The 14,513-nt window shown below is 32.7% G+C and overlaps 1 protein-coding gene and 1 long non-coding RNA gene across 2 annotated transcripts in view; both read left to right on the forward strand.

Annotated features, from left to right (window-relative positions):
* Positions 1-5,153, forward strand: part of enc (R3H domain containing protein encore) — a 143,364-nt gene extending 138,211 nt beyond the window's left edge. Inside the window, exons 16-17 of the mRNA XM_075307591.1 lie at positions 3,489-3,594; positions 3,671-5,153. Coding sequence (XP_075163706.1) covers positions 3,489-3,594; positions 3,671-3,732 — 168 coding nt within the window. The 3' untranslated portion in view covers positions 3,733-5,153. The remainder of the gene's footprint in view (positions 1-3,488; positions 3,595-3,670) is intronic.
* Positions 5,154-11,843: 6,690 nt separating this feature from the next.
* LOC142236078 (uncharacterized) lies at positions 11,844-12,821 on the forward strand. Its single transcript, XR_012721893.1, has 3 exons — positions 11,844-12,057; positions 12,122-12,225; positions 12,285-12,821. It is a non-coding gene; the product is annotated as an uncharacterized LOC142236078 (long non-coding RNA).
* Positions 12,822-14,513: the final 1,692 nt, after the last annotated feature.

Genomic DNA, 14,513 nt, shown 5'->3' on the forward strand with positions numbered 1-14,513 from the left:
AATAGTATCGTTAAAAGTACCGCTTGTGCAAATTTTGAAGTAAGTCAGGACAAAACTCTGGCTTTTGAGACCATATAAGTCCAAATCGGGCGAAAGATATATATGTGAGCTATATCTAAATCTGAACCGATTTTAACAACATTTGACATACTTAACGATACTATTAAATGTACCCCTTGTTCAAAATTTGAAGCAAATCACGGCAAAACTCTGGCTTTTGTGGCCATATAAGTTAAATCGGACGAAAGATATAAATGGAAGCTGTATCTAAATTTGAACCGATTTCAATCAAATTTACCAAGCATTGGTAGAATGTCAATTCTACCCTCTGTGCAAAATTTCACAAAGATCGGTAGTAAACTTTGGCCTCTGTGGTCATATGAGTCTAAATCGGACGAGAGATATATATGGGAGCTATATCTAAATCTGAACCGATTTGGCTGATATTTTGCAAGATTTTCAAGATTCATAAAATATTTGGATGTACGGTATTTCAAGAAAATCGGTTTATAAACACGCTTACTATGACCAAATCGGGGATAAATATATATGGCAGCTATATCTAAATCTGAATCTATTTTTTTTTTTCAAAACCAATAGCGATTGTCTCTGTCCCAAGAATTTGAGGATGATCGGACTTAAATTGCGAGCTGTACTTTGTGCACAAAATTACATATACATACGGACGGACAGACAGACAGACAGACGGACATCGCTAAATCTAGAATTTAATTCTAAGCCGATCGGTATACTAAAAGATGGGTCTATGACCACTATTTCTTCGCGTTACATACAAATGCACAAACTTATTATGCCCTGTACCACAGTAGTGGTGAAGGGTATAAATATAGGAAATATGAAGCGAGAGAAATTTTAATGCAATTGTGCAAAAGATCACTTATATTTTATCAGGTGAAACTTATGTATTCGATATATAGACAATTTGAGTAACATTTACAATTTTTGCTACTCAGCAGTGACGATTTTACAAGGATATTGGTTAGATCTTGCCAAGATATGTGGTCAAGTGTGGGTTGTAATATATATTTTGGTCAAGTCGGGCCACTTGGAGCCTTATTAAAAACTCAACCGTTCTGTGGAAAGTCTTACATTACTGTATGTAGGTTATGACTAAGAAATGGGGAAATCATCACAGAATTTTGTGTAAAGTGTGGCAATATTTGTATAAATCGGAAAAATGAATATATGGAGGCTTTATCTAAATCTGAACCAAATTAGATCAAACTTGACACACTTATATATCATATTAAATATATTCTTTGTGGAAACTATCCAGTCAATTGGAGGAAAACCCCATTGAAGAGTCTACCATATTTTCCCAACTTTGGTGTACATTTATATGGGAGCTATATATAATCTGAACCGATTTTTACTAAATTAGACATGCATAGTTAGAATAATAATTCTGCTGTCTGTGCAAAATTTCACGTAAATGGGAGTATAACTCTGGCCCCCGTGGTCATTTGAGTGTAAATCGGACGAAGGATATATATGGGATCTATATCTAAATCTGAACCGATTTGGCTGATATTTTGCAAGTTTTTCGAGACTCATAAAATATTCGGATGTACTAAACTTGAAGAACATCGGTTGATAAACACGCCAATTATGACCAGATCGGGGATAAATATATATGGCAGCTATATCTAAATCTGAACCGATTTTTCCAAAATCAATAGCGATTGTCTTTGTCGCAAAAAACGACCCTATGCCAAATTTGATGACAATCGGACTTAAATTACGACCTGTACTTTGTGCACAAAAATACATGAACAGACAGACGGACGGACAGACAGACGGACATCGACTCAGAATTTAATTCTAAGACGATCGGTATACTAAACGATGTGTCTCAAACTTTTCCTTCTTGGCGTTACATACAAATGCACAAACTTATTACACCCTGTACCACAGTAGTGGTGAAGGGTATAAAAAATAAATTTAAAGTCGGTAAAAAAGCAAAAACAAAGCGGACGCATTTCTTTACATGCATAACAATAAGATAGCAACGCGAACATAAATTTACAAACACCACACAAAAGAAGGACAAAAGAAAGCAGCTGATATTATCACTTTAGAATCTTGAAATATTAACTAATAAGCCAATAGAAATCTCATTGGAGACTTCAGGGGGAGGAACACAACTAAAATTCTAATTAAAATTTGCATATATGAACGAACGAACACGTAACGATGAGACTGAAAAATATTAATTTTATAACAAATTTAAAACAAGTTTTACACATTCCTTAAGAAAGGCTTCAAAAAAGAGAGCACTGCTTACGTGCTTGAAGGGACCGGTCACTATGATGGGCACAGTGCCTTTCTTTTAAAATTCAACCACAAAAAATAAATGTTTGTGTCTTAAAGTTTTTATCGAATTCTATGAAATGAAATTTGTTGCATATAAAACATCAGTTAAAAAATTTTGGAAATCAAATTTCACCCGATAATTCAAAAACTTACCAATCGAAAGATAAATAATATTTACCAGAGATAAAAGCAATGTTGGTACAAAATCTGTGTATTGCAAAAAATATCTCTATTCTCTACTAAAATAAAATTGTTTATTTGTAATGCGCACTGTACCCTGTAGGAAATGTCAATAGTGAAACAGTACTGACTTACTATTGACTGTGTCGCCAGTACTACTGACCAAATATACCCCAGACAATGTAAAATTCTATTGACATTTAACATGTACTTGTCATTGAGAATGAACTACTGACACAAGAACTACTGACTAGGTGGTACTTTTGGAACCATATGGAGACATTGGAACCACTAAATTCCTGAGGAATGTTCTTGTGCATTTAAGGAATAACATGTGTTTGTCAATGACGGGTTTATTTACTCTTCTTACTCAATTTAGTAGGGCTGCCTCATAGACAAGTCCTGATGAACCAGTCTGCGACAACCTGGGTTTCACTTTGAGCGGCTGAATGGCATAAGAAACAAAAAACTTTTGGTATATGTTGAACAATATCTACACACAAAAAAAAATTTCTGATTCAATCAAGAAATTCATTGATCCAATTAATTTTTTAATTGAAATGTCTTCAATCACAGAAATGATAGTATCAATTAAAAAATTAATTGACAGTCAATTAAAAAATTAATTGATCCAATTAAATATTTAATTGATACTATTAATTTGTGTGATTGATTTTTATTTCAATTAAACAATTTGTTGAATCAATTAAATTTTTAATTGAATGTTTTTTAAAACTCAATTAAGATTTTAATTGGAAAAATTTTCGTGAAATTTTTTTCTGTGTACCTATAGATTATTCTGATAATTGTATTTCAGCGTAGATCCAATAAGAATTGAATACCATGGGAATATAGAAATTATATGAAAATTTATGTTTTTACTTTTTTCTAGACACACAGTCATTGTATACGTTTACACATAATCGTTTGTTTATTTCCTACTTATTCTTGATTTTGTTTTGTATCTTGATCAGCCTTCCGTAGCTTTACCAAATAGTCGACGCTCACCTTCGACAGATTTAAGGCCACCCATTGCACAAGTGGCGGGTATGTACCCCACTATGAACATGATGATACCAGGTAATTAAACGATAATATAATATACCTTTATCGCCAAACCAAAAACAATATATTTCTTGTTTCTATATCCAAACAGCTCAACCACGTCACCCCGGACGCCATCCTAATCCGAATTATAAGGGTACACGACCTCGTTGATACTAGTATTGATGACATAGTCCCAACAATTGAGGAAACACAATGATGCTATACCAAAAACCTTAATTTAGAAATAAGCTTAAATAACAACCAGAGATAAAAACACTAACTAACTAATCTAATACAAAGAAACAAGCATTAGGTTTAGTTTAATATGCATACACATAGTTATAAAACAACGCAACAGCATACAACAAAATCGGTAGCCAGAAAATTAATTAAGGGACGTCAGAGAACATATGCGTGTGGAGGAGGAAGTGTGTCGTGGAACAGAGGTATACCAAAGAATTTTTGTTTTTTTTTATATTTTCGGATCGGCCTTCTTTCCTAAGTGCGAACAACCACCACAGAAAGCAAAACAATGCATACATTCAAATTTTATTGAAAGCAAAAAACAAAAACATAAAACTACAAAAATTGGCTTTAATAGGTAGCGATAAAAAAAAAACAAAACTCCCAAAATTACACATACACTAACAATACAATTATTATTATATAGAAATTATCATATGTACACATACATAATATATGCGATATATCATACTACTGACACCGGCGAAAATTTATACTGTAAATCGGCCAACAACAATACCCACTATCAGCATTAACAGCATACAGCGCGTTCCGAATTTATATTAAAGAAAAAATGATGGAGCAGCATCTTCCAGCCTCAATGCGCTAAGGATGTCGACCTGCAAAGGTATGCGTATTCAAATAAATCTGTGCCATTCACTATGATTCTATATCGAGTCAACATCAACCAAATTGAGTACTTAATTCCTCAAATCATAAGATTCTCACAATACAACACACATTCTTACATCCCACACAAAAGAACACCCTTTCATTACACGAGTCAAAGCAACCAGTGACATACTTAAGTCATTTTAATTGAGTACATAAGAATAAACTTAATTAATATTGCTATACATATATATATGAAAAGAAAACGTATATTACACTATTTATGATACACATAATAAATAATAAAAACAGACATTTTATATATTCATACATCTACATCCCATCCCAGTCGTATATGTCGTATACATATATGACTGTATTTATGTAAATGTATGAGTATATATATAAAACATACACATATGTATATCTGTGCATTTATGTATGTGCACATGAGAGTGAATACATCCCATAAAGCACACACATTCATAGGCGCATAGGATTATATGTATGCGTGTGTTTGTTTGACGTAAATAAAAAAAACACAAATAATAATAATACATAATAATAATTTTATAGTATTTAAAGAAATGAAATTTACTATATAATATATATATATATATAAAATTAAATATTATTTATAGTTACCTAAGGTAGCATAATAAAATTATTCAAAAATATATACATATATATATTTAAAAAAATATATAAAATATTAAATAAAAACAAAAACAAATGAATCCGTTTTAGACAAACCCATGAAACTTTGGAGTCTATCTCACATACAATAGCATATTAGTTCTGTGTGTTTTCTAAAGAGATGCCCCATGTTGAAAAATCATGTTTTCGAAATCGGCAGACGGTATCGCTAGATGCTCGCAGCGTCTTTGTAAAATTCACATATCTTCAAAATATCATGGAAATGTCTTAGATTAATCTCTTCATGTACCTTGAAAGCAATGCGGTAAATATCATGAAAACTCATTTCATTTGAGCATTCAACATTTGTTATTTCTTTAACTTTGCATTGATTAACTATTAAAATATCTGCCACATATTTGTAATTTTTGTGTTTAAATTTTCATCTCATTAGTTTATAGCATACATGCCCATTTGTTATTGTTTATTTTACTTTTGTATTTTCGTTTATTTTCTTTAATTTTTGTTTACAAAAATTTAATTGAAAATTTATATGATATGCATGAATTGTTATATTTTTCTAACATTTAAAACATAAATAAATTCTTGCAAGATGATACTTAATCTATTATTTATATATATATGGTAATGGGCGCCAAATAAAAACCATTTTTTACAACCTTACATTGATGCGTTTAAAGCTCAGTAGATTGGCAATTGTTTTGGGGTTAAAAATACCAATCCACGGGATTTTCGGGCAGTCGTGATTTGTAGATGATCATAAACTGGTATTTTCGCTGATCAGATGTTTGTCGGTTCACAGTGTTTGACGGACGACGGAAGTGACTGAAGAATTTGATTCGTAGATAGTCGGTGAACTTCGGTTTGTTGGTTGTCAGATGACGAGAAGTTTGGTTCATTGGTGATCAGTGATTGATGAGAACTTCGGTCGTTGTTTGTTCGTTGACAGTCTCGATTCGTTGGATGATAGGGATTTCGTAATTGGGTACTGGTATTCTGTCTGGGTTCGTGGCAGAGAATGAAGCCGACCCATTTTTGTGGGCGGCGGCTGACACTAAATTTTGGCTCGAGTCTATTCCAAATCCGAAAAAATAACAAAATCCACTCTAATTATTTTCGGTACAAATTTCCTGTTCTTAAATTAGAGTGGTTTTGACTTTCATTTTCGAGCCAGCTGTTTAAAAAATTATTTTTTTCTGAAGTGTTATTAAAAATGCCGTCTGTTTTGTTGTTAATGAAACGCAAATTTCAAGAGTCCCGCGTTAACAGACGTTGTCTTAGGAATTCTTCAGATCCCATGGATATTCCAGATGCTGCAATAAGGTAATTGCTTTGCTATATTCAAAACAGGGGCCAAATCACCGCAGTCGAAATCGAGTACTTCGTCTTCGTAATGTAGTTTACGCGGATCACCGCAGTCGTTATCGAATTGTTTCTACTCGAAGTTGAACACGATAGGTAGCATGCTATCGAAAACGATGTATGTAGTGATTTTTGAGCAGAAAAAAGGTAAACAAAAAGAAAAAAGTTGGTGAAAATGTAATTATTATTCCATTTTGGCAAAATACATTTAAGAAAATATATTACTTGCATTTAGGGAATCGGATCAAAGAAAGGAATGCTCAGTAGCCGCTTCAAAAAAAAACTTATTTTTTCAAGAACATATTTAAAAGCTTCTTTTGACATATGAAAACATCTTTTAAATCTATGGGTGTTAAAAACACAATTTACTCTTACTCTACTTCAGGCAATGCTAAAGGACTGCTTTTGTCACGAATATTTTTCCTTGGATTCATAATATATTTTAACACACAAAAACAATATAAATATCTCAGAAATAACATAATTTGATAACAAAACATTACTTTGAAATTCTACTCTCTTTCAATTTCTTATTACCACATGTTTACAGCAATGTAAAAAAAAGTAGTAGACAAAATAAATTACGATCGAATGCGGTGATCCAAAAATTTAATGCGATCGAAATGTTTCTCTATACGAAACAGAACTCTATGACGAATGCGGTGATTTGGCCCCAGGGATCCGGAGCGGTCCATTTTTTCCGCTCCGCTCCGGAGAAAAAAAACCGCTCCGCTCCGAGAAAAAAAAAATCGCTCCGCTCCTCTTCGAGAAAATTATAGTACAAACATTGTATTATTTGTTCAATTGAGTTTTATTATACCCTGCTCCACACTGTGGAACAGGGTATTATAAGTTAGTGCATATGTTTGCAACACCCAGAAGGAGACGAGATAGACACATGGTGTCTTTGGCAAAAATGCTCAGGGTGGGCTCTTGAGTCGATATAGCGATGTCCGTCTGTCCGCCTGTCCGTGAACACATTTTTGTAATCAAAGTCTAGGTCGCAGTTTTAATCCAATCGACTTCAAATTTGGCACAAGTATGTGCTTTGGCTCAGAATAGAACCCTATTGATTTTGGAAGAAATCGATTCAGATTTAGATATAGCTTCCATATATATATTTCGCCCGATATGGACTTATATGGCCCCAGAAGCCAGAGTTTTACCCAAATTTGCTTAAAATTTTACGGAAGAAGAACAATTAGTACTAGAGTCAAGTGTGCCAAATTTTATTGAAATCGGTTCAGATTTAGATATAGCTCCCATATATATCTTTCGTCCGATATGGACTAATACGGTCCCAGAAGCTAGAGTTTTATCCCAATTAGGTTGAAATGAGGGGTACAATTAGTAGTGTAGTCAAGTATGCCGAATTTTATTGAAATCGGTTCAGATTTAGATATAGCTCCCATATATAGCTTTCGGCCGATTAACACTAATATGACCACAGAGGCCAATTTTTAACTCCGATTTAGTTGAAATTTTCCACAGGGAGTAGAATTAGCATTGTTGCTATGCGTGCCAAATTTGGTTGAAATCGGTTCAGATCTAAATATAGCTCCCATATATAGCTTTCGCCCGATTAACACTCATATGACCACAGAGGCCAATTTTTAACTCCGATTTAGTTGAAATTTTGCATAGGGAGTAGAATTAGCGTTGTAACTATGCGTGCCAAATTTGCTTGAAATCGATTCAGATTTGGATATATCTCCCATATATAGCTTTCGCCCGATTTACACTCATTTGCCCACAGAGGCCAATTTTTAACTCCGATTTAGTTGAAATTTTGCACAGGGAGTAGAATTACCATTTTAGCTATGCGTGCCAAATTTGGTTGAAATCGGTTCAGATTTAGATATAGCTCCCATATATATGTTTTTCTGATTTCGACAAAAAATGGTCAAAATACGAACATTTTCCTTGTACAATCGCTACTGCTTAGTCGAAAAGTTGTAAAATGACTCTAATTTTCCCAAACTTCTAATACATATATATCGAGCGATAAATCATAAATAAACTTTTTCGAAGTTTCCTTAAAATTGCTTCAGAGTTAAATGTTTCCCATATTTTTTACTAACATTGTGTTCCACCCTAGTGCATTAGCCGACTTAAATTTTGAGTCTATAGATTTTGTAGAAGTCTATCAAATTCTGTCCAGATCGAGTGATATTTAAATGTATATATTTGGGACAAACCTATATATATAGCCCCCAATACATTTGACAGATGCGATATGGTATCGAAAATTTAGATCTACAAAGTGATGCAGGGTATAATATAGTCGGCCCCGCCCGACTTTAGACTTTCCTTACTTGTTTTATTTAGAAAAATCGGGTGGTATATATATGGGAGCTATAGCTAAATCTGAACCGATTTCGATGATTTTTTGCACATATAGTTAGTGCTATAGAAGATTACATTTAGCCAACTTTGAGTAAGATCGGTTGATAAATAAGGGTTTTATGACCTAATTTGGCAAAATCGGGCGATACATATATATGGGATTATTTTGTGCTAAATTTGACGACGATCGGTTAGTAAAAAAGTGCAACGTGACCCCATTTGTCGAAATCGAGCAATACATATATATGGGAGCTATATCTAAATTTGATCCGATTTCTTCCAAATTCAATAGCGTTCGTCCTTGTGCCCAAAAAAAACTCCCTGTACCAAACTTCATCAAAATCGGTTAATAATTGCAACCGGAATCCTGTGAACAACAAATACATGGACAGACGGACGGATGGACGGCCGGACGCCAAGCGCTAGATCGACTCAGGAGGTGATTCTGAGTCGATCGGTATATATTTTATGGGGTCTAAAATCAATATTTCTGTAGGCACATTTTTTGGCAGATCAAACTTATTATACCCTAACCACTATGTGGTTTAGGGTATAATGACTTTAAAACAATGTGTTGAAATATTTTATTAATTTTGAAGATTTTTTCAGAAATATTAAATCCATTTTGACTTCATTAAAACGAAATTTGCATTCATGTTAGGATACACATTTTTCGAATCACTTAGATATAAGGACAAACAGACTTCATTGAAAAGTTTAGAGACTTTTAGACAAGGAAAAACTTTTTTTCAGAGAAATACGTCTTCTATTCTAAGCAAAATTCGTATTCGTATTTTAAGCATGTGAAATATTTGGCCTCCCGACAATATTCTTTGCGGTGCACCATCTTCTATTTAATATGTGATAGAAACCAAATTTATGAAAATGGACCAAATTCTGTTTGGTCTGACCATCGGACCAAATTTAAAAATTAGAAATCTTTTGGACCAATTTTGGTCCGATCGGACGAAAACGGCAACGCTGATTGGAATTGAAAGTCTATACACAGAGTAGAAGTAACTACTCTCCGAAAGTTTTTTTTTGTTTTGCAACAGACGTAGAGAAGAGGTTTTGTTATATTTGTAATGTGTGTGTGTATGTTTATGTTTGCAACAACCTCCATCGAAATCAGTCCTCCGTGGTATACCTACGAATATTCTTAGTCAGATCTAGTGTTACCTAATTTCGCTTTTTTCCCCTTTATTGTAAAAATACATTTTCGAACAGCGTTTTTAAGAAATGTTCGTTCTCAAAAAAGTAGATACCATGCAATAATACAAATCAAGTCATTAGTTTTCAATGTGAGAAAAAATTAAAATAAATGTATATGCGCACATTTGTCAACCAAAATTAAAACTATCCATAATTTTAATTAAATTTTCGAGAACTAATATCAGAAATAAGAGAATGCTAGGATATAGTACAATAGTAAAGCAAATATGAATGTCCTTACACTGAAAAAAAAAGAATTTTTCTTAATTATTAAAGTCACGTTGACCTTACCTCAAAAATTTTATCTTTCATGTTATGATACACATTTTTAAGTAAAATCACTTAATTATAAGGACATTACAACTTCATTCAAAAGTTTATTGACTTTTGGACAAGGAAAAAACTTTATTTTAGAGAAATGCGTCTTCCATGTTAAGCAAAATTTGCATTCTTATTCTAAGGACATGACACGACAATATTTTTTTCAGTGTAGAAAACTAAAAAATTAAATATAAATAAGATCGTTTAATTGCATTTATTTGACGTTCATTACAAACATCTTTGTAGTAATACGGGATGAAATTGATCGAAAGTACTGTTGTTACTTTTACAACACATACTAGAGATATATTTTGACATTTGCCGTTTTTGAAAACAATTACTAAAAAACACGTTGTGTTTTCCCCAATGTACGTACGTACAAAAATACATATCGTACATTTTAAACGTTTACTCACACTACGCTAAGTACTAGCTATATTTGAAATTACCTACACAGTGTAATTTTAAAGTTACACATTTCATTCAAGTAATATTTTATTCGGAGCGGAGCGGTTTTTCATTTGGAAACCGTTCCGCTCCCGCTCCGCTCCGGATTTTAGAAATGCCGCTCCCGCTCCGGCAAAAAAGGGCTTGCTCCGCTCCGCTCCACGCTCCGCTCCGGATCCCTGATTCAAAATTATAATTATCTGCACATAGCTTTCCTGTCAGTTCTGCGAGAGGTAGCCCCGCGTCTAAAAAAATATTCTATTCCAACAATTCTACAATTAACGGTCACTCTGAGTTTTTGGCTACCGGATCATTTCAAGGAGTAATAATTGCCAATGACCTCAATATTAGCCTTGCGCGTACAACCTTCTGCAAACTTTTGTGGCGTGTCATAAATTTGTTGGAAAACACGATATGTCCGATATGGATATACATACAGTCAGCAGTGCACACGAAACACTAAGGCAACTCTAACTTCTCTCAAATGTTTTTTTTCCCCGGCATTTAGAGAAAATTCACAGGAAAAAGAGACCTATTTGTTTTTAACAATTTCTTGTATTTAATGTTATCCGATAAGATATTTAATGTAAGAAATAGCAAGAAAACACATTCTACTTTATAAATACATGCGTTTTAATGCTATTTTGGATGGGATTTTTCTAATATATTGTCATTCTAATTGGTTTAGATTACTTGTGTTTGCTCTAAAATATTTAGAGAATTTTTTCTCTAATTCGGATTGAAGAACACCGCCGGACAATTATCCATTAGAATATGTAATAAGATTCGTTGTACAACCAATCTTACAATGAAATTTACATTACATTCAAATTTTATGAGCTAATTTTTTGCAAAGTTATTATAGCAGCGTGAAATTGATAGATTGTGGGTAGTCTTGTTTCGTTCCGCAACGAACTAGTTCAAATAAACGCTTCACTAAAAGGAACGATTGTCACTACCCAATAAACACAGGATGAGCGTTTTTCAAATGCAACAACTTTTCAGTTTGAGGGTAAATATAATTTTCAACATAAATTCAACTTGACTTGGAATAGCTCATCTTCAATACATATTCAAATTGTTTGCGAATTACTTCCAATTTGCCAAAATGTTGACGAAATCTTTGAAAAGGTGTTGAAGATAATATGAGAAAACGTTGACAAAACACTACCCTAAAATGCAAGTAAAAACCATGTGGTTTTCAATACTTATTTGTGCAACGAAGTTCGTGGTCAATTGCAAGAAATAAAAAAATGGAAAATTTTAGACAAATAACCAAATAGTTTATAAAAATAGGTAAGTGAAAATAAAAAATGAAATAAATCTTTAAGGAAGTCACTAAATGTATATCTCTGTGCAGAAAACTACAATTATGGATTCTACGTTCTTGAAAACATTAAAAGCTGACCAATGAAAAATGGTGGACAATTAACTGGAACTGCTTCAAATAGTTTATAATAATTGGTACGTCAATATGATAAATTAAATCAACACTTTAAAGAAGTCACTAAATCTCTTTGCAGAAAACTAAAATCTTTGGATGCTACATTCTTGCAAACAATAAGAAGCTGGCTAATGAAAAATGAGTGGCTTATCGACAAGAAAAAGTTTCCAGAAACATTACAAGTGCAACCAATTAAAATTGTTAAAAACAACAAATTGTTGAAATCAACAACTTCTGGATGAAAATGTGCATCACATCGTCAGTTTAATTCATATGCTATTATCAGTTTAAAATGGATATTTTGTGAATTCCTTCTGCTGGAAATAAATTCTAACACGCGGTCCAGTACGTTCCTAATTTCAAATTGCCCGCATGTTAATAAAAGGAAGGAACCAAAAGGAAGGAAATCGAATTATCAATGCAAAAGTGTTTACTAATAATGTTTAAGATATTTAAAGTTTTGTTGTTTGTTTTTTTTTTTTTTTTGTTCTTATTTGTTGATATGTTTAATAAGATTATTATTTATCAATTGGTATTGTAGTGTATTATGTAGTGTAGTGTATTATTATATATTTTATTTTGATGAAAATGAATAAATTATACAAAATTCATAGAATTTTGGCATTGACTTTCAATTTGAAGTGGGGATATCATTCATACAAATTTAGGTTGAAAAGCATTTGCAACGATGTTAATTTTGAATTTGACTCGCTTCGAAAATTGTTTGACAAATTATTGAGTAGCGATGCATTTCAATTTGAGGATAACACTTGAGATATTATTGCTAATGTGTTGAATTTCACTGTTGAGGGTAATGTCTGTTTTTTGTTGAGAACGCGATTTTCTCAACAATTTCTCAACTTGAATATTACCCTAATCCTTTGAAAAAATGTCTGAAAAATTGTTGAAATTTAACATTTTTCAAACGTTTGTGTTTATTGGGTAGTTCCATCTCTTTCGTCGTCATCGTTTCTTTTGTCATTTAGTTTTATGTTCAACTTACGCTCCATAGTTCTGCGGATCGCAATTTGATTTTTTGACTTTTGTTTGAGCTATATGACAATTTATTCATTTTGGCGCGTATGTATATTAAATCATTGATTGGTATGCTGCTATTCAATAGAATCATTAGTTCCATTTCAGGCTCTTCACAATATACAAAAAATCTTAATTTCTTGCAATGAGTTTAGTTACTTCTTTAAATTTTCCATTCATTATTTTTTCTCCCTATATTTCTATAAACTATTTTAAGTAATTTTACTCAATTTTTAATATTTTTTTGTATCTTTCATTTCGTTGCACAGAGTAAACAATGCCATCTCTGCCTTTAGTAGATGACAGTGATGACAAATATAAAAAGCTGGAACGATAAAGAACGATTTGAAGGAACTAGTTCCTTTGTACAAAAGGAACGACGAGTCCGAATCACTATGGTGAACGATTTTGCCCAAGACTAATTGTGGGTGGAAGGTTCAACATTTTGGCAAAAAATACGACAATCAGTAATACATTTTTCTGATTTAAATCGATATTTTTAATCAATTGGCGGCCAAATTTGAGTCGAGATGAATCGACATATTCGGCGGCGGCGTCGACTGGCCAAAAATGGTCGGTGGAGACTAAAATCAGCGACGCGACTCGGCGGCCTCATTGTCTGGTTCTTGGTGTACATATGTACAAAAATGGTACATATTTTTATTATTTTCGGATATTTTTCATATTTTTAAATCCAAAAGAAATAACTTTTTTACCATTACATAATTCAGCTCATTAGTTTATATATCAGATATACTGCTCTCTACTTGGGTTCAAACGGAAAAAGGCTGGTAAAAATGCAATTTAATCCAACAACCCAACAAACCCATACCGCTCTTGGTTTTAAGAAAACTAGGAGTGAAAAAATTTTACAATTTTAAAATATCAATACGGTACCCACCTTTTGATTGCAAACATATTCTTATATTCCTATTTATTTGATAAACTTATGGAGTTGATGGAATTGATTGGTCACTAAAAGAAATGAATAAAAATATATTATTTTAGTCCGTTTAATCAGAATGTCGCCAATCATGTTTTTCAATTTACGCGAAAAACAAAAACCCAACCGCTCGTTACGAGTTACTTTCGCAGACTCATCTCTCCATCATACGTTGTTGAATAAATACCCATTATCTAGTTCTCTTTTCGCTCTTTCTATCGCTCAAAATTATTCAATTTCAATCACAAAGGTGATTGGATCAATCACGGAAACGGAAAAGTTTTCGATCACGTTTGTAATTGAAAATTATTTCCGAATTGATTAACAAAT

The sequence above is a fragment of the Haematobia irritans genome, chromosome 4 (assembly GCF_050003625.1).
Source record: "Haematobia irritans isolate KBUSLIRL chromosome 4, ASM5000362v1, whole genome shotgun sequence".
Classification (NCBI taxonomy): domain Eukaryota; kingdom Metazoa; phylum Arthropoda; class Insecta; order Diptera; family Muscidae; genus Haematobia; species Haematobia irritans.